Source organism: Sorex fumeus, unplaced genomic scaffold, assembly GCF_029834395.1.
Source record: "Sorex fumeus unplaced genomic scaffold, SorFum_2.1 ptg000002l, whole genome shotgun sequence".
NCBI lineage: Eukaryota > Metazoa > Chordata > Mammalia > Eulipotyphla > Soricidae > Sorex > Sorex fumeus.
The window spans coordinates 79,558,890-79,579,601 of NW_026606059.1; the positions used below are offsets into that span (position 1 = coordinate 79,558,890).

Consider the following 20,712-nt stretch of genomic DNA (forward strand, 5'->3'; position numbering starts at 1 on the left):
AACCCTTCACTTTTATTTCTATTGATAGTTCTGTGAGAGTGTGGAAGCAGAACTGGGTGAGTAAAGCTGATTTACTGTCAACTTCTTGCATAGCACGCTGAAATACAATTTATACTTTGTTAATTTTTTTCAGTTCTTCACATTTTTTTTTGTTTATTGAAACAGAATTTGTTTAAACAAGTGTAAATGTTTTGTTTGGGAGATAGTTTCCTAATAACCAAGACATCGGTATGGCAGTGTGAACTTTCTCTTCCTTCTCGAAGCCTAGATAAAAATGAATTTAAAAATGACTAGTACTGACCATAATTGTATGCTAGGTAAGGCAAGGATAGTCCAGAGATAAGCCTAAGGAACTGGAGAGAGATGCACAGTGGCCTGAGTGCACTCTTGGAATCCCTGGCACTGCAGTCCCCAGTTCTGCTGAGAATGCCAACCCCCCACCCCCAATATCAGTCAAGGATTTACTTGATTTTTTTAAGTATGAGACTTTGAGACTTTGCCACTGGGTTGACCTGTATCCCTTTTTAGTTTAAAAAACCTAGGAAAGCTGTCATTGCATTTGATTTATAAGGAATGAGTTTTTAATGGGCTAGTTATAATTAAAGGAGACGTGTTTTTTAAATCATTTACAAAAGAGTTTGGGGTCTTAAGGTTTTTTTCAGATTAGCAGTATTACCAATTGTAAGCTGATTATTTCTCTGCTTGGTGATTTGATATAAGTAAATACTTTTCCAAGAGTCACCTACTTCGATTATTGGTCCAAGATTCCTAGACTGTTGGCTTTTTTTTCCCCACCCCTTATACAGTAGGAAGGCTGGAGATGGAGAGAATAGTGATGAAGTGATACTGGCAAGGCATGTGCCTTGCCCCTGGTTTGAACCCCAGGAGGACTGGAGTGGTCCCTGAGCTGAGAGTCAGAAGTAAGCCCTGAGTGTAATAGTGTGTGGTCCAAGACCCTGGAGAACAAAATAACACTGTAGGGGCTGGGGAGTATAAAGGCTTAAGACGCTTAGAATGTGACTGCTGGCATGAGCCTGGTACCCTCCCTGTGCCCTAGCACTAATGGACAGAAAACATACTATCGGTATTGCCCGGTTTAGGTGCACTCACTTGAACTACCTTTAATTCAGGGACACTTGTTAAAAATCCTACCTGTGCCATATTAAAATGTGATTTGGAGGGCTGTGCTCAGGGGACCATGTGGGATGCTGGGAATCGAACCTGGGTTGGCCGCGTGCAAGGCAAACGCCCTACCCACTGTGCTATCGCTCCAGCCCCTCTTGTTGGTTTTTAAGAGTTAAAAGGAGATGATGTGTTGCCAGGAATAAAGCAATAGAAGCAAGCATGTATGTGAGGCCCTGGGTTTGATCCCTGTCACATAAAGTAAGATGGAAAAAATAAAATCACATGAAATTTGTCACGTAATAGAAAATGCATTGTTGCGTGAGTGCTCAGAATTCTCTTGATTTCCATCCTTCAGGTAAGAAGTTTGTTTCTTCATATCTCTCTGACCTTATTTAATTATAGAACTTATGAACCTTTGCTTCCTTATGCCAATGCTGTGCAAATACTGCTACATTAGATCAGGACCTCACCTGGTGAGAACAGTTTTTTCCTAATTGGTTGGTTGGAAGCAACTGATGAAGTTTTAATTGAAAAGAAAAAGGCACTCCAGCCACAAGGGGGAGTATGAGATTCATTTCCAAATCTACGGGCCCTTTTTCCATCAAAAAGCTGCGTTGCCACCTTTCTAGAACATTCTTGGTATGCATACCAAGAAATGACATGGTGCAGTGGGTCTGCCTAACAAGGTATCAGTTCTGAAGAAATCCTCCCTGACCAAAGAAATTGTGCAGAACAGTTTATCTGAAAAATTTGTGTGGGGGTGAGGACATAAACCTCTAAAAGGGCTGGATTGTATGCTTTGCAGATAACAGGAGCCCTCGGTTCAATCCCCAGCACTTCCATTGTGGCCTAGTTGCACCCCAAAAGTAAGATACCCGTGGGTATTTTTAATTTCTTTATTTGAATAAAATAGTTCGGGTTGAGTTTTCTAGAACTATTGAATTTTAGGCTTTAAGGATTTTCCAACCTGGGTCTCACTGTTTACTGAAGCTGTTGGATAAAGTCAGCTGTTTACTGACATAAATTAGGTCAGATGATAAGCTTTAATATTTGCTGTCCCTTTTGTCGTATCACCTTACTAATAGCTATGTTTGCTATAAAGGTGTATGAGTTAGGGGATGGAGCCTACAGTATGTAGGGTGTTTACCTTGGCATGTAGCGGAGTCAGGTTTGATTACTTACTGGTACCACATACAGTCTTTTCCCCTCTGCATATGGTCTCTAGCCCCGGCCCTACCAGGAGTAAACCCTAAGCACTGCAAGGTTTTGGCTGTAAAAACGAAAACAAATTGTATATATTTTAGGAAGGATGGACTTGTTGAAATATTGACAGGCGGTGGTGAGAAATGCTACTTTTCAAAAAATAGCCAGAAATTAGAGAGACGGTACTGACAATACAGGGATATGGAGTGGAGAACTTGCCTTGCCTGTAGCTAAGCTCAGTTTGGTCCCTGGAATCCACCAGGAATGATCCTTGAGCACTGAGCCAGGGAAAGCACTGAGCTTCTCCGGAATGGCCCAGAGCCTATCCCCAACCCCACCCCAACCCCCCCAAAAGCCCTAAAAACAAAGAACAACATTTTGGTGTCCTGTGCCTCATTGGTATTTTGTGCATGTTTTGTATGGAAGAGAATCTATATCCTAACTTCAGTCTTCATTTTGCTGTATTTATGAGTCCTTGTTACTATAAACCCAAAAAAGGAAATGGATCATGAAAGCTTGGTCTTTGCCACTGTTTGCTTTTTTGTTTGGGGAACCATTTGCAGTGCTGGGAATTGAGTCAGGGTCAGCTGCATGCAACACAAATACCTTAACCCATGTACTCTTTGGTTTTTTCCCTTTCACTTAATATTTGTCTTTATTTTATGCCTTGTTTGTTCTTGGTCAGTCAGTCTTTGCTGTTTGTTTTCTTCTGTGATTACCATTTTCTTCTGTGCAGTGGGTCTGCCTAACAAGGTATCAGTTCTGAAGAAATCCTCCCTGACCAAAGAAATTGTGCAGAACAGTTTATCTGAAAAATTTGTGTGGGGGTGAGGACATAAACCTCTAAAAGGGCTGGATTGTATGATTGTATGCTTTGCAGACAACAGCTCCCCTCAGTTGTAGAACAGTCTGCTCTTTCTTGTAACGATCCGGTCCATGGAGAGGACTCATGAAGGGTGAATCCAGCCCTGAGCTCTCTTAAGTTCTGCAGGGGTTCCTGGATATTCCTGGAGACGCTCAGTTGTCTAAGAATGTTCATCTAAACCCTAAGGTCAGCGTTACTGTGCATTTTTAAGCATGTGCAGTAAAATTTCCACACACGTTTTTTGGCTACTCCAGTGACCCTGTGTCTAGCCTCACTTTTTGACCTGTACTTCTGCCAGCTTCATCCAGAATGAAGGAATGGCGCGCCTTGCTCTGGAGAGAGACCACCTTAGATAGTTGAAGTTCCAATATGCATATCCCTAGATGGCTTGTGCATTTTCACTAGTGTCCTTAAAGTGAACATGAGGGTTTGTACCTTTTGGTTTGCCATGCTTCATTTTTTTATTTTCCAAGTCAAGTGGCTAGGGAGTCATTTTGATACACTGTTAAGGCTCTCAGGCTCTCTACAGACTGAGAAGTAATGCAACTGGAAGAAATCTTGAACAGCTATCTATATTTTCAAATTTTAGTCTATATTTAGTAGAGATTTACTGCTTTTGCTTTGATATTCTGGGCTGTTTACTTAAATTTGATAGTTGGCTCAAAAAAAAAAAAAACAACAGTGGAGTGTTCTGTTAGGACAAAATGGGGAAATGTCTTCCCCCCTTCATGTTTTTTCAGACCATTTGCAGTCATACTGAGCTCAGTTGTAGAATCCTGCTGGTGCTAAGGGGATCCTGTGAGGCTGGGCTTCTGCAGGTGCTGAAGCATGAAAGACTTGCTCACCAGCCCTTTGAAGTGGCCTGTCACTTCTTGTGTTTTTATTTACAAATGTGTTGCTTGTATTTGTGTCATTACTTGAAATATTTACTACTAAGGAAATTTGGAAAACAGATGAGTGCAAAAAGGGTTTGGTGATGGAAAGCAGAACTCACCGGTAATGCCATTTTCCAGAAATGGGTGGGAGGTAGTATTACATATGATAATTGTGATAAAGAGAAAATAACTGTATACTTTCTAGACAGTTATTTTTAACTTAAGCATCTTTTAATTTCAAAATGGAAGGGGAAATACAAGAAATGTTTCATATATCCCTTCACCTGGTCCCCACATGTTAGTGATACATGATAAGCATAGTGTAATATTTTTTGGAGGGAAGAGGGTGGTCTTTGGGCTACACAGGGGCTATTTCTGGCTCTGTGCTGTGGGCGTAACTCCGGGTAGTGTTCCGGAAACCAGAGGCATTACCGGGGATGAAACTGGGACTTCGAGAACAGATGGTACACAATGGAGTACTATGTAGCTGTTAGAAAAGATGAAGTCATGAAATTTACATACAAGTGGTACTACATGGAAAGTATCATGCTAAGTGAAATGAGTCAGAAAGAGACAGACATAGGAAGATTGCATTCATCTGGGAAACATAAAGTAACAAAATAGTAGACTGACACCCAAGAATAGCCGAGATAAGTACCAGGAGGTTCACTCCATGGCTTGGAGGCCAGCTTGCACACACTAGGGGGAAAGGCAGCTCAGATAGAGAAGGGAGCACCAAATTTAAAGGGTGTTGGGAGGATCCTCCCAGGATAGAGATGCATGCTGAAAGTAGACTCTAGACTGAACATGATTGCCACTCAATACCTCTTTTGCAAACCACAGCACCCAAAAGGAGAGAGAGAGAGAACAAAAGGGAATGCCCTGCCACAGAGGCGAGGCGGGGTGGGGGGGGGTGTGGAAGGTGGGAGGGATGCTGAGATCAGTGATGGTGAAGAATGGGCACTGGTGGAGGGATGGGTACTCGATCATTCATTGTATAACTGAAACCCAAGCACAAAAATTTGTAAGTCTACAACTGTACCTCATGGTGTTTCACTAATAAAAATTTAAAAAAAAAAAAGGGAAAGAGAGAAAGAAAGAAAAAGAGAAACTGGGGCTGGCCACATGCAAGACACACGCCTGTATTTACTCTCCAGTCCCCAATAGTGTAATTATTGGTGTCAGGAAAATGGACGGTTTTCAAGTTACAAAGCATAATATTAACCGATTTCCTGTGTCCATACAGACAGGACATTGCTTTAAGGTAAGCTATGCAAAAGACATAACTTCCAATACAAGTTCAGTGTCCTTAGAAGGATCTGATCTTACAAGCTAACAGGTTCTGATTAGGGAGAAAAGGTGATTAACTGGCTGGGGAGGAGAGCAGAAGAGTTTACAGAGGAATGCAACTGGAGGAATGGGAGTGACTGGGGAGCATTGGGATGGGGGTGACCTGCCGGACCCTAAGCAAGATTACCTGAGGAAGGACAAGACAGTGTTATCCTACAGTCGCTTTTTTTTTAATCTATGAAACTGACTTATAAATTTTGTCACCGTAATCTATTTCTGTACTAAAATTCAAATCAGACTTTGGCTTTGCACTTAATTGTCATGTATGCTTAACCTTAATTTGGATCAGCTTTTTAGACGGCTTTTTCACAATTTTGGGAGTTTCTTATGCGCTATTTTGTAGCTTTCCAGGGATAAAGTTGGAAGGTGCTTTTGAAACTAATGCTGTATGAAACACAAAATCCAATGAAGAAATGTGGCCATTGCTTTGGTATCTTCAGTCCCTGTCACTTCTCTCAGTGCCCTCTCCTGTCCCCTCTCTCCGAACCCCTGTCTCTTAGCTGTTGCCTTTCAGGGTCATTACTTAGAAACCTGGAGCTTAGCCGGATCCTGGGTGCACATTGGGATCAACAGTGATTTTTTAGCCTTTTATACTGACAGACTGATAACATTAGGGGCAGTGGGGAGGGCTGGAACCAAGGTACGCATGTGCCAGCCTCCCATCCCTTCATCCATTGACCGCTGTCTGAGTGTACTTAGACCAATATCAGCTCACTTTTTGGGGCAGTTTTCTTAGCTCTTCAGAGAAGCTGAATATTGTTTTACTGTGTCAACTGCTTTGATGTCTTGGGTATCTTTTGACTTAAAATTTGGGGTGGGGTGGGGTGGAGAATTTTTAATAGTCTTTAGGAGGCAGAGCTAAAATTTCCTCCTTTACACTCTGAAGATAATCTGCTTTTTAGAGCCAGAGCAATAGTACAGTGGGAAAGGCACTTGCCTTGCACATGGTTGTCTTGGGTTCAGTCCCTGGCACCCTGTATGTAGGACATCCCTGAACTCGGTAGTAGTGATCACTACATAGAGCCAGGAGTATGCCCTGAACACTGTTGGATGTAGCCCGAAAAGACAGACAGATAATCTACATTTCCTTTACGTTTAAAGAAAGCTGTTCAAAACTATTGTTTATAGTATTCATTCTGAGGATTTAATATTTGAAAGTGAAACAAGTCCAAAGAGTTTCAAAGTACATTAGGAATACATATATAAGTGGACAGTTAAAGGTGCAAAATCATGATTTAATTTTTAAATTGCTTTGGATAATTAGGTGCTGTAGCATATAGGATATAAGGAAAGGGTTATTCCATTCTGACCTCCTCTCACCTCATCAGAGGTGATTTTGATTTGTCCTTTTTGGATTCTTGGGATTTGCTGTACCTATGTAAATAGGTCTGTCTTTGAAGAACACAGGCTAAGATCATACACAGACCAGTTTTTACATTTGTATAGCCACACAAAAGTGTAGCACAAGGTCATTGTCTTTATTTAGCTGGTTTGTTGGTTTTTGTGGTGCTAAGGATTAAACCCAGGGCCTCACACACTCGGGCGCAAGTGCTGTACTACGGGTGGCACCCCAGTCCTTCAGAAAGGACCATTTGCCAGTGCTGTTTGAACCTGACCAGGCCTCCAAGGCAGTGCGGTCTTCCTTACTCCCTGAGGCCTTCCTTACTCGAGGTACAGGCTCTACCACTTGGATTGCCTCCTCACCCCAGCTAGTTTGTTGACAAATTCACTGTATCACTGTCTTCCCGTTGTTGGTTGCCTCTAGCAGGCCCCAGTAATGTCTCCTTCATCCTAGCCCTGAGATTTTAAAAAGCGTCACATTCGAGGCTCTTTCAGGGTCAGGAGAATGAGACCCATAATTGTTGCTGGTTTTTGGCATATTGAATATGCCAAATTAAGAGAGGTTTTTTATTATTATTATTTAATTTTTATTAGTGAAACACCATGAGGTACAGTTGTAGACTTACAAACTTTTATGCTTGGGTATCAGTTCTACAATGCTCGAGTACCCATCCCTCCACCAGTGCCCATTCTCCACCACCAGTGATCCCAGTAGCCCTCCCACCCCCTCATCCCCCTCACCCCACCCTGCCTCTGTGGCAGGGCGCTGATAATAGCATTATAGCTAAAACCTATAGTTAGAGATAAATATTGAGAGAATGATATTTATTTAGCACAAATTATTAAGTTCTTGGGCCAGAAGGATATAGTACAGCAGCTAGGATGCTTGCCTTGCATACGCTGACATGGGTTTGATCCCTGGCATCCCATATTGGTGTCCCGAGCACCACTGGTATGGCCCCCAAACAAAAGCAAAATAATAAATCAGGTTCTTAAAAGTATTTGCAGACCCCTAAGAGATCATTGGGTAGGGGAGGATAGTCCGTAAGATCGCAACTATTTCCTAGCACTAACTAGTCATGGGATGATTTGTCACTGTAGGGGAGGGGGGTGCAGGTAGACGGTCGTGCTGCCAGAGAAGCAGTGGCGACCGAAGTTGTTGGTTCCTTAGTGCATATGAGGAGTAGTAAACTGGTATTTTCTTCATCGCCAAGCACTCAAGTTCTGTAAAGATTTAGTGGCTAGGGAATAGCACAGGATTGTCGTCCACCCTGGTTTGATTGATTCCCCTAGATTACATACTGTTGTCTCCTCCCCCCACCCTGGGCCTTACCAGGGTGGCATTGGCAAATGCCTGTCACTGAACCATCCATCCCAGTTAGCCTGGCATTCTGGGGACTGGCCTTTAAGCCCCCTCGGCACTTACGGGGACTGCCCCAACCCCCCAAAAGTTTAGCTTGATACTCGTCCTTAAGGAGTACCTTGATACTCGTCCTGAGAGCCATACTACTGCAGGTAGGGTGCTTGTCTTCCATGTGTGGGTTTGGTTTGATTCCCAGTATCCCATATGGTCCCTTAGCACCACCAGGAGTAACCCCTCAGCATGACCCAACAGCCAGAATAATAAAATTAGCTCTTAAAGTGGTAAAACAATTTTAATATTCCATATGTTGGTGTGTTAATAATCTTTGAGGCAAAAGTGGGATGTATGCCAGTTGTTCCTAGGGAAAGCGTTGTGATTATAAACTGACCTGGACCTAACTGAGTGGGAGGAGTCTTCAGACTTAAACACAGTGCTGGAGCTTGGAGGAGCTGGTACAAGGGTTAAGGTGCTTGCTTTGCACATGACCCATGCGGGTTCTGTCCCTGGCACCTACATATTGTCTCCCAAGCACTGCCAGCCTTCCCCCAAAAATCAAAAAGGCTTCGAAATGGATTGTTTGCTGTTCGTAGTCTTCTGTTTAGAAGGTGTGCTTTTTTCTAAGTAAGTGCCCATGGTTGAAAGAATAACATTTTTAAATGTAAGGTAATTTGTTAGTATGAAAGAAAAGAGCAAAACTAAGGTTTCTAGTAGAACCGTGTGTTGTGTGAATTGATTAGGCATCGTTTTAAAAGTTTGCTCTAGTACAGATATTTTGTGTTAGATGATTGGATTGATTTGCTTAGGTGTCAGTACTTGATGGAAAGAAAATGGTTAGGCCGTGGAGTTCAGGTTTCACCGTTTCATTCTCTCACTTTTACTTTTCTGTGCATTGAAGCCTGTGTAGTTCTCACAACAGCCTTGTGCGTTTGACTGCTTCTGTGCCCCTGTTTCATAGGTGAGGAAGTGGGGTACAAAGAGATTTCAGAGCCATGTAGAGGTGACCCAGCTGTAAGCAGTGAGCCTCATGAGGTATAGCTTAGACAATAAGTAGTCTAGTTTACATGGTCCCTTTAGCCAACTAACAGTAAAAATAGCGAAGGAAAATATTCTTGCCTTGTCTTCGTCTGTGGGAGGGGTGAGTCTAAAACATTGCTCATGTGCCCCCTGGGACCGCTCACGCGTAGTTTGCTGCTAAAGCCCTACGGATGAGCTTTTGGGGTTCCTGACCCTGCAGCTCTTAAGTATTAGAAAAAAAATATTTATTTAAAGTTTTTTCCACCACATTCTAGTTCTCCATCTGGTTGCTGAGGATTGATGTTTCCTCTTCATTTCAGTTTTAAAAACTAAAGAATCCATAAGAGAGGTCTTAGGTTAGCATAGAGGTATATTTTTGTTTTGTAAATGTTTCATTAGAAATATTTGACCACAGAATATTTGCTTAAATTATTTTTATTTAAAATAATAATTTTTAAAACTAACTATTAAATCATTTTTAATGGAAGCAGGTTGTTTGTACCCCAAGAAGGTAATCAGGATTGGATGAACTGTTTAAGTACTGCCTTCATCTTCGCCCACTTCTAAATCAGAGCTTTGGTATTTCATAGGCCGATTTTTGGATTAGAGGCTGTTAAAAACAATGAATGTACTCTGCTAGGGATAAATATACTGATTGCTATAATTTAAATGTCAAAAAGTTACATTTATTGAAATGTTATGATGATTTTTCTCACTTACTGCTGCCTGACAAGCCAGTCAAACCATACTGATTGAAGAACAATATTGTTGGACTGGAATATAGGTAGTGCAGGGGTTAAAGAACATGCCTTGTACATGAGATTGCCCCGAGTTTGCTCCCCTGCAGTGTAGTGTGTCCCCAGTCCTCCCAGCACCATTTCCTTGGGCCTTGCATTGAGCCTGGGGTCCCCCTGCTTGGAGGTCCCCCTCCAATCCTACCTTAGGTCAGAGAGCAGTCGCGGGCTGGGACAGGCTTTGCATGTGGGAGGCTCAGATTCAACCTCCAGCGCACCTCGGTATCGCCTCCCAGAAGCAGGCCCCACATCTTGGGATTCTGCAGGTTGGCTGGAATCCACTGCGTAGATCTTTCATTGCTGCCTTCAAGTTGGGGTTAACTTGACCTTTCCAGCAAGTTGTAAGGCGTCTGGGGGGCTGAAGGTTCTTCTTAGTGGAGTGTTAGCTTTTAACATGCTGGCTGAAGGCTCCAAGAGAATGAAAGGGGAATTCAGTCTTCTTAAAGCCTGGAGCCACATTTGCTTCTGCCAGGTACTGTCAGAACAAATCAACAAAGTGTGCTTGAGAGAAAGGAGGTCAATTCTTACCTCTTGACAGAGGAGCGGTGGCTTTTGTGAACAAGGATAGCAGGGAAACTGGTGGAGATCAGTGAGACAGAAGTCACCTACCGCTCTAATTAAGATCCAGTGCTCATTATGCAGAATTACCTGATGCATACTTGAATGTTATATCAGTGAGTTCCCCTGCTGTATGTTTGGCCTTTTTCACATAGACTGGGATTAATCAGTCACTGAGAAGTCAGCTGCATGACCAGCTGTTTCCTTACTAGAGCACTTGCCTAGAGACTTAGACTATGTTGTTCAGCACTGTATTCTCGTTGCCTACTTTACTAGTAGCAAGGGAGTATTTGGAGATTAAGTGAACATAGAAATTGGCAGAGATCATCAAATATAAAATAGGAATGCCTAATGGCTGAACTTGGTTATAGTTAGTTCTCGTTTATTTTAAAATGCTCTTTTAAAATATATTCAGTGTACCAGAGTTCACAATTGAATTGTATACGGGATCTTTTAAAAATACTTTTTGTCTCATTTAATTTGAAGTTAGCTTTTCCTCATCAACCACATCACATCTTTTCTTAGACAACTCTAACCTTTTGCCTAACTGATTGGAAATAAAATTGACCCTAAAGCATGGACTACCACCATTAAAATCTAGACTTGACAGAGGTATGGAAACTATGTGTTCACAAGCACATCGTTTGCCATAGTGAATCAATGCCTTTTTGTTTGAAGATACACAACTTTAAAAGGTCCGGTCATGTAGGGAGAAGGGCATTTACTATTTTAGCCACTTATTACTTCAGTTGGAACTACAGATTCCCCCCAAAAGCAGCCATAGGCACTAAAAAGAACTGTAGCACTGTCCTCCCATTGTTCATCGATTGGCAGGCCCAGTAACGACTCCATTGTGAGACTTGTTACTGTGTTTGGCATATCAAATACCACACGGGTAGCTTGCCAGGCTTTGCTGTGCGGGCGAGATACTCTTGGTAGCTTGCCGGGCTAACATTTACTTATAAGCAGAGGGTCTTGAATATGGAGATTAATGCCAGTTGTTACCCCTTTCTGTAATACAGTCCTCGTCTGGCAAAACCAAGGGCACAGGGGGTGTGGGCAGGAGGCCAGCGGTGAGCACATGTGGAGCTCCAGAGACACCCAGGCAGAGGTTGGGTGAAATGTTCTTTAACATGGTTTGTTAACTATGTTAAAATAGATTTCAAACATTTTCATATTAGTGGATGGCCTACGAGATTTGACTACTGGAAGAGTAGAAACTCCGACTCACTTGGGAGCAGGAGAGAGCTCAGGGGAGGAGCACATGCAGTGGGCGTAGGTGTGGGTCCGGTGGGAACCTGGGTGTGGCCCTTAAGCCCTGTACCCCTTTTGACTCAGTGTTCAGTCCAGTTGAAATGAACTTTCCTTTGCTGCTCAGTATATTGCAAGATTGAGGAAGTAGGTATGGCCAGTCAGTTTTGTACTTAAAAAAATTTTAGCATTGGGACTGGAGCAGTAGCACAGCAGGTAGGGCGTTTGCCTTGCATGCGGCCTACCCGGGTTCGATTCCCAGCATCCATATGGTCCTCTGAGCAATGCCAGGAGTGATTCCTGAGTGCAGAGCCAGGAGTAACCCCTGTGCATCACCGGGTGTGACCCAAAAAGCAAAAAAAAAAAATTTAGCATTACCTAATTCTGCTTCTGGAATTAATGTCTTCCTTTTAAGAAAAGAGCCGCCTGTTTATTGCATTTTCTCCTCCTCATATGATGATCAGTGTCAGTTTAATTGTATTGCAAAATATTTTAGTGTCATTTAATGTTTATTGCTGTGGACAATGAAGTGTTATCTGTTGTCTGAAGTACCCTGGACATGTTCTTTCCCATTATCTTAGATTACTTAGGAAAAATAAAACTTTGAACAGTTTCTACCTTTTGTGAGATGTTTCGTGTGTTTTAATACATGAAGTTATATGTGTTCATGTGTGCTTATTTTCTCTACCAGGGATCAAACCCAGGTTCTGGCCACGCAAGGCACGCCCTCTACCACTGAGCTGCACTCTTGGCCCTAATGAAATTGTTTTTTATCCACTTTCTCTGACATGGGCACTGGTAGTGTCCCCTAGTTCATGGTTCAGTCCTGTTCCTCCACCATGACCCAGAACATGATTTCATCCCTCTTTTCCGTCTTCTTGTCTTGACTACCTTGAAAATGGAAAGTTTGCCAGCTTGTTAGAAATGTTCAGAGTCCCGGGAGCAATACTACAGCGGGGAGGGCACTTGCCTTGCACATGGCCAATCCCGGTTCAATTTCTGGCATCTTAAATGGTCCCCTGAGTATCACCGGTAGTGACCCCTGTTCATCACTGTGTGTGGTCCCCACCCCCCAAAAAAAAGTTTAGAGATCATTCTCTTTCATATTCATGACTCATTGAGCATGTATTTCTGGCAAGGCTTGTGTATTAAAAGTTTTAGAAATTAGGATTAATGAACTTCCAAGAAATGCCGGTTGTTTTGCACAATATTGTGTTCTTATTAGACTTTCTTTTTATTTACTTTTTTTTTCAAGTCTCTTTTGGAAAAGTTTTTGATCCCCAATGCTTCGCAAGCTGAGAGCAAAGTCTTCTATTTGAAAATGAAAGGAGACTACTACCGTTACTTGGCGGAGGTTGCTGCTGGTGATGACAAGAAAGGTATGTGGATATGCTGGTTTGGAGTACTGTGGCGTGGAAGTGAATGTCTTTCCAAAGTGAGCAGTGGCAAATTGTACCTGCCGCCCGATTCGGGTGCTTCAGACGCGCTTGCTGGGAAGCCGTTGAGCATCAGGAGGAACCTTCCCAGTCACCAGCAGTGCAAGCTAGTCATAAAAATACAAGATGGACCGGAGGCGCAGTACAGCTGCTATTACCTTGCATGTGGCCAACCTGATTCCATCCCCAGCACTGCAAATGTATGGTCCTCTTGAGCACAGCTGCGTGTGCCCCAACAACAACAACAACAAAGAATAATAGCATGAATAATAAAATTTAAAATGCGTGGTTATGACTAGTGGCTAGTGTGATAGTCCAGGAGAATCCTGAATTTTCTTGTTAGCCTCTCATTCAGTTAAGGGTGCCACAGCTTAATTCTTCGGAGAATGATACTGCACATAAAATATTTGATTCAGGGGCCAGAGTGATAATACAGTGTGGAAGGCATTTGCCTCCCAAGTGGCCAAACCAGATTTAATCCACGGCATTCTGCTTGGTCTCCTGATCCTGTCAAGAGTGGCTCCTGAATGCAGAGCCGGAGTAAGCCCTGAGCACGGCCAGGTGTGGTCCTCCCCCAACCCGTCCCCACCCCAACACAAACTTGTTTTGATTTAAAGGGTTCACGGGGTTAGAATGAAGTGCAGACTTTATAGGTATATTTTGCTATGTCTCGTTATCCAGGGATTGTGGATCAGTCACAACAAGCTTACCAAGAAGCTTTTGAAATCAGCAAAAAGGAAATGCAGCCAACACATCCTATCAGATTGGGGCTGGCCCTTAACTTCTCCGTGTTCTATTATGAGATTCTGAACTCCCCGGAGAAAGCCTGCTCTCTTGCAAAGACAGTATGTATATCACCACTCAGTTTTTGAACGTAGACACACATGTTGTTTGAGCATTGAAATGTCCTTTTTTTATTCTAGGCTTTTGATGAAGCCATTGCTGAACTTGATACATTAAGTGAAGAATCGTACAAAGACAGCACGCTAATAATGCAGTTACTGAGAGACAACTTGACAGTAAGTACATTACACCATCATTAATGCTTGAGAAAGCTGGAGCGATCTTACAGAATAATAGAACATAAGACATCTTTCCAGTCTTAATAAGTATCCTGTGTGTGAGCCAGACAGGGGCTAAGGAGCTTTCCTTGTTCAAAGGGAACCCACATCCTGGGTGTCACTTCCCCCAGTCCTGCTGGGAAAGAGCCCTGAGCCACAGAGACAGGGATAGCAAGAATGGCTCCAGAGCCCAGAGAGCAGAATGGAGCAGGACCAAACGAAAGAGAGACTTTTTGCTCTTAAAACCGTGAAGAAAAGCACCAGACACAAATTGGAAATTACAGAGTTCTTGTTTGATTATCTGTGATTTTGGACTTGTAATCACATCTACCATTTTCCATTTCAGTTTGAGTAATTCTTCTGCTGTTTTAGTTAAAGAAGAGTTTGAATCTCTTCTATGTTTGAATCCTGTTGAAACAATCCGTTGGGGCCAAGAGTCATAGTATTGCAGGTGGGGTGCTTGTCTTGCGCGCAGCCGACCTGGGTTTGATCCCTGGCATCACCTGTGGTCACAAGAGCCCCTTCAGGAGTGATTCCTGAGTAACCCCTGAGCACTGCTGGGTGTGGCCCCCCCAACAAGAAACTGATTGTTCAGGGCCTGGAGCGTACAACAGGTGGGGCGTTTTCCTTGCATGTGGCCAACCCGGGCTCAGTTCCCGGCATCCCATATGGTACCCCAAGCACCACCAGGGTAATTCCTGAGTGCAAGGCCAGGAAATTGATCGTCCATAAAAATGCCTCCATATTGATAGAGAAATGCTAGGGTGTTGGTAACTTGAACTCTCAGACACTCTTCCAGCGGTAAGTGTTTACTTCCTGCCTGCAGAAAACTAGTGATCTCTAGAACGTATGTAGCACTGTCGCACTGTCCTGTTGTTCAGCGATTTGCTCGAGCAGGCACCAGCAAGCACCAACATCTCCGTTGTGGAACTTGTTATTGGCATATTGAATATGCCGCGGGGAGCTTGCCAGGCTCTCTGAGAGGGATGGAAGAATCGAACCCAGGTTGGCAAGGCAAACTCCCTACCCGCTGTTTGTGCTATGGGAATCTTATTTTGCCAAAAGGTAAAGGCCCTCCCGTTGATCATCGATTTGCTCGAGCGGGCCCTGTAACGTCTCCATTGGAGACTTTGTTGTTACTGTGTCTGGCATATCGAATACGTCGTGGGGAGCTTGCCAGGCCCTGCCGTGCGGGCGAGATACTCTCAGTAGCTTGCCGGGCTCTCCGGGAGGGGCGGAGGAATCGAACTTGGGTCGGCCATGTTGGCTGCATGCAAGGCAAACGCCCTACCGCTGTGCTATCGCTCCAGCCTAGTCTATATAATAACATTTCATACCAAAAAGTGACAGTAAGTCCTCAAGCATCTTTTCATCATTGGGCCACCTTATAGTGCTTAAAATTGTCTTTTTTTGAAATCTGGTTTGGTTTAGGGACCATGATGCCTGCCAGGGTCCCAGGGGACCATATGTGGTACCAAAGATTGAACTGGGTTGGCCGTTAAATAAGTTTTGAGGCTTAAGTTGTCAGCTTTGTGCCCTTTAAAGAACTGACTGAGAAGGAAGATTTTGATCTAGTGCTGTTTTTATTAACTTTATAGTTCTCTTTCTCCCTCCCCCTTTCTCTCCTCTCTCCCCCCCCCCTCCTTTTTTGGTTTTGAGGCCACACCTGGTGGCGCTAGGGAATTACATACGGGGTGCTGAAAAGCAAACCTAGCCCTGCCGCATGCCTGACCTACTGTGCTTATCTCTTGAGCCCCAATAGACTCATTTCTCATGGGGCTCCTACTACATTGTTCCCTTTCCCGTTTTTTTAATTGTTTACTGTTCATTTTCTGTAAACCAGTTCTACGTTCTAGAATATTCTCAACGAGATTTTTTATTAAGCATTTGAAATGATTTTACAAAGTACAGTTTGTGAGCCGCTTAAAGAATTATAGGATGTCAGGGAAGTGACTCAGAACTGGCACCTGTGCTTTGTTTGCGGGTACCTCAGGGAAGGGGGAAAAGATACTTTACTCCTGAGAATATGCCATGATACCGTAAATGAATATTCTCAAATGAAAACATCAGGTTTTAATTTTTAAGAACGTGTTTTCTGATGTTTGACGTGAGGAGGTATAGTTGACATTCTAAAGGAAGACCCTGAACCCTGAGGCTGCTGTTGGCCATCACTGGTTAGCAGACCTGGGTCGTACTTGCAGTTGACTTTCTGGGGCCTGTGTAGCGTGAAGAACACCGGCAGCGTTGAAGTTAAGAAGAAAATCCGGAGTCTGGAGAGAGCGCGCAACAGGCTAAGCACATGCCTTACAGGCCAGAGCCTGGGCTGGATTCCCACACCTCATGGCGCTCTCCCTGGATGCCAACCTCCTCTGGGAGTAAGCCCCGAACAACACTGTTTGTGGCCCAGAGGTGTAAAAAGAAGAAAATCAAGATTCTGATTGTCACTGCTTTCTTGGTGTCTTCTCTGAGCCTTTGTTGTGTCTCACTACAGGTTCATCAGGTTGATTTGTCCATGAAGTAAATATAACTTGTTGACCAGTATGTTGATAGGGTGGCCAATGTTGACATTTAACTCTAGGAAGAGAGAGATGTCATTTGTCTCCATTTGTGTGTGGAAAACTCAGAGTGCTTGAAAGTTAGACCTCGAAATACAAGTTAGAGACAAATTCATCAAACCTTACAAGTCTTTTATTCTTAATGTAGGGGCCAGAGAGGTAGTACAGTAGGTTGCCTTGCATGCAGCCAACCCAGGTTTGATTCTTGGCTTCCCACAGGGTCCCTGGGGGAGCACCAGGACTGCTTCCTGAGTGCAGAGCCAGAAGTAACGCTGAGCATTGCCTGTGTTGCCCAACCTGCCAAAAGAAATAAAGCCAAAGCCAAATCTCTTGCGTGAAAGGCAAGCACAGCCTTCCGCTTAGTGATTTAATTGTACTACCTTGGAAGTTTCCTTCTTTTTCAGATTAGACAGAGATTTATTTAAATAAAACTAATGGTTGCTTGCAAGGTTATTTTGAATAATTACTCCTCTTTCTATAACTTCTCTCTAAAAATAATTAGTAATAAAGGTATAAAAATACTATGAAACATGGGGCTGGAGCGATAGCACAGCGGGTAGGGTGTTTGTTTGCCTTGCACGCGGCCAACCCGGGTTCGATTCCCAGCATCCCATATAGTCCCCTGAGCAACGCCAGGAGTGATTCCTGAGTGCAGAGCCAGGAGTAACCCCTGTGCATCGCTGGGTGTGACCCAAAAAAGAAAAAACAACTGAAACAGCAGGGATAATTTTGAAATTTCTAATTTGTTGAAATTATAACAAATTAGACGATTCAATTACAAATTTAAAAATTAGATTAATTTTTAAAATTAATAAATAGTCCTGTTAATCTGGGACTGTAATCTTCTCTTTCACCTCTTGGGAGGTTCCTTTCATGCTGTTTATGCATACAAATTCATGAAGGTACCAGTGGCAGAAAATCTTAATTTTGGGGACCAGAAAAGTATTGCGGGTAGGGCGTTTACCTTGCATGCCATCGACCTGCGTGCAATCCCTGGCATGTCGGGTTTTTCCAACTCCACCAGGAATGATCCCTGAGTGTAGTTCAGAGTAGGAGCACTGCTGGGTGTGGCCCCAGATACGAAGAGGGGGGAAAAAAGCTTGATTTGTAAATTGGACTTGATCCTGTGTCTTAGATGTCATGGGATGTTGGGTTCTCTAGGAGTGAGGGTATAAAAACATTCGGTTTGAACTTGAACATCTTTCTCATTGGGGCTACTTAGCTATTCAGGACAATATTACTACTATTATTATTCTGAGAGGTATTGATAATAATAGCACAGGTCGCCTCCTATGGTTCCTTCCTTTTTCTTGACGCGTATGAATAAGGCTTCCTGTATCTGACTTTGTGATTTAGAGACTGCTGTGCCAGTGAGAAGTTGGAGCAAAGAGTTGGGCATGAATGTGTCTGCTGGGATCTCACAGCTTGCAGTCCTGTGAGCTTGTGGGGGTGGGTCAGAGGAGGGTGCAGGGATCTGGCCCAGCGCCACATGCGTGCCAGAGCATAAGCACTGCCACTGACCTACATTTCTGACCAGTGCTGTTAATGTTTTTAAAGCCTTTCAGTGGAGGAAAAGTGGCCCTATTTTACAGTCTGGAGTCTTGATTTACTGGGATTTTTTCCCTACGGACGCATGCTGAGAAATCTTTTCTTTCTTTCACCAGTTGTGGACATCGGACACCCAAGGAGATGAAGCTGAAGCAGGAGAAGGAGGGGAAAATTAACCGGCCTTCCAACTTTTGTCTGCCTCATTCTAAAATTTACAGAGTAGACCATTTGTCATCCATGCTGTCCCACAAATAGTTTTTTGTTTACGATTTATGACAGGTTTATGTTACTTCTATTTGAATTTCTATATTTCCCATGTGGTTTTTACGTTTAATATTAGGGGAGTAGAGCCAGTTAACATTTAGGGAGTTCTCTGTTTTTTCATCTTAAGGTGGCCAATATGGGGATGTGGCATTTTTATACAAGTCATAAATGTTTGGCATAGTACTTTTGGTACATTGTGGCTTCACAAGGGCCAGGGTTAAAACTGCTTCCATGTGTAAGCAAGGAAACTGCCTTCATATTGGTTTGTCCTGGTGGGGGATTAAAAGGGAGAATTGGTTCCAGTCACAAGTGTAGTTCCTGTGGGTACTGTAAGGTTTGGAGCACTTAGCGGGCTGTAGTGGAACTTGATTATCTCATGGATGTTGCATGTTGACCTGTGTGTGTCTGAATTACTGAAGCTCGTGCACACCTGCGCTGCAGCTGCACAAGTGTCTCTAGACAGAGCTGTGACCCAAGTTACTCTGGAGAAGGGCGGAAACGGTTCACATTCCATTATTTGTAAAGTTACCTGCTGTTCGCTTTCATTATTTTTGCTACACACATTTTATTTGTATTTAAATGTTATAGGCAACCTAAGAACAAATGTACAAGTAAAGATGCAGTAAAAATGAATTGCTTGATATCCATAACTTCATGTATGTCAAGCACAGCAGTCAAACAAAACTCATGTATTTAACTTTTTTAGGGTTTTTCTTTTTTTTCTTTTTTTTGCTTTTGTGATTTTTTTTTTTTTTTGATACTTGCCTAACATGCATGTGCTGTAAAAATAGTTAACAGGGAAATAACTTGAGATGATGGCTAGCTTTGTTTAATGTCTTATGAAATTTTCATGAACAATCCAAGCATAATTGTTAAGAACACGTGTATTAAGTTCAAGTGTATTAAGTGGAATAAAAGTTTTATGAATGGACTTTTCAACTACTTTCTCTACAAGCTTTTCATGTAAATTAGTCTTTCGGTTCTGAAACTTCTCTAAAGGAAATTGTACATTTTTGGAAATTTATTCCTATTCCCTTTTGGCAGCTAATGGGCTTTTACCAAGTTTAAATACAAAGTTTATCATAACAATACTACTAATATTGCTACTACTGTTCCCAACTATGTCCCATAATACTCTTCCCCTCTTTCTCTGAGGGAAAAAAAGGTTTTTCTTTGGTTTTTTTTTTTTCAGGGGCAGAGGGATTGATTGGAAAAACAATGGGTTCTATTTACAATTTTTGGCATGGGATTTTCTAACCTAGAAGCCGCAATGTTCTGGCCCACCGTGATATTGGGTAGCATCAGCGAAGTTTTGTGCTTCCAATCACTTTTGTTTTTAAGAATTTCTTGATATTCTTACAAGCCTGCCTTCAATTTTGATCCTTTATTCCCTTTATTCGTTGGGTGCACAGGATTACCTTTTTCAGCCTTTGTCTTGTCGCCAACCATTCCTGTTTGGTGGCCGTGTACTCGGAGAAGAGGCCGCATGATCTTTCTGGCTCCACTCGATGTCTAAGGACACCCCGCTTTCCTTTGCTTGCATCCCACAAACGATTTCCCTCATCCTATTACTGCAGCAGATCTCTCCTTGGTTGACGAGATTGTGTTGATCTCCCTGGAAACTCCCCCGATCCCGAATGGTCTGTCATTGTCTGCCCTTAACTCCCCCACCCCTCCTCTTTAAATAATGATGGGGCTAAGTTATTCCCAAAGCTCACCCTACCCACTGTTTCCTTAGTACCTTGCAGAAAACACCAAACAAAAATACCATTTTAAAGAGGTGTATTTTTTTTTGTTTAGAATGTAAGCTCCTCAAGAGCAGGGACATCGTTTTCTGTATGTTCTATTGTGCCTAGTACACTGTAAATGCTCAATAAATATTGATGATGGGAGGCAGTGAGTCTTGGTGATAAGGGGGAGGAACTGAAATCCCGAACACTGTTTTGTTGCTTGTTTGCTTCTGACCTCAGATTAAAGTGGGAAATATCAGCCCTCGGGGATGATTGTCCCAAATAATTACGTTCGAATAAAAGTGCAATGGAGGCTTTGGGGTCTTTGAAGGAGAAGAGATCTCTTAACGCTTTGGGGAGTATACTGCATCTTCACTCT

At 42.9% G+C, this 20,712-nt stretch overlaps 1 protein-coding gene across 2 annotated transcripts in view; it reads left to right on the forward strand.

Moving 5' to 3' along the window:
* YWHAZ (tyrosine 3-monooxygenase/tryptophan 5-monooxygenase activation protein zeta) overlaps positions 1-20,495 on the forward strand; it is a 32,032-nt gene extending 11,537 nt beyond the window's left edge. For both annotated transcript variants that reach the window (XM_056107058.1, XM_056107138.1), the window contains exons 3-6: positions 12,995-13,118; positions 13,857-14,020; positions 14,099-14,194; positions 18,456-20,495. In XM_056107058.1, the coding sequence (XP_055963033.1) occupies positions 12,995-13,118; positions 13,857-14,020; positions 14,099-14,194; positions 18,456-18,515 (444 nt within the window). In that variant the 3' untranslated portion in view covers positions 18,516-20,495. The remainder of the gene's footprint in view (positions 1-12,994; positions 13,119-13,856; positions 14,021-14,098; positions 14,195-18,455) is intronic.
* Positions 20,496-20,712: the final 217 nt, after the last annotated feature.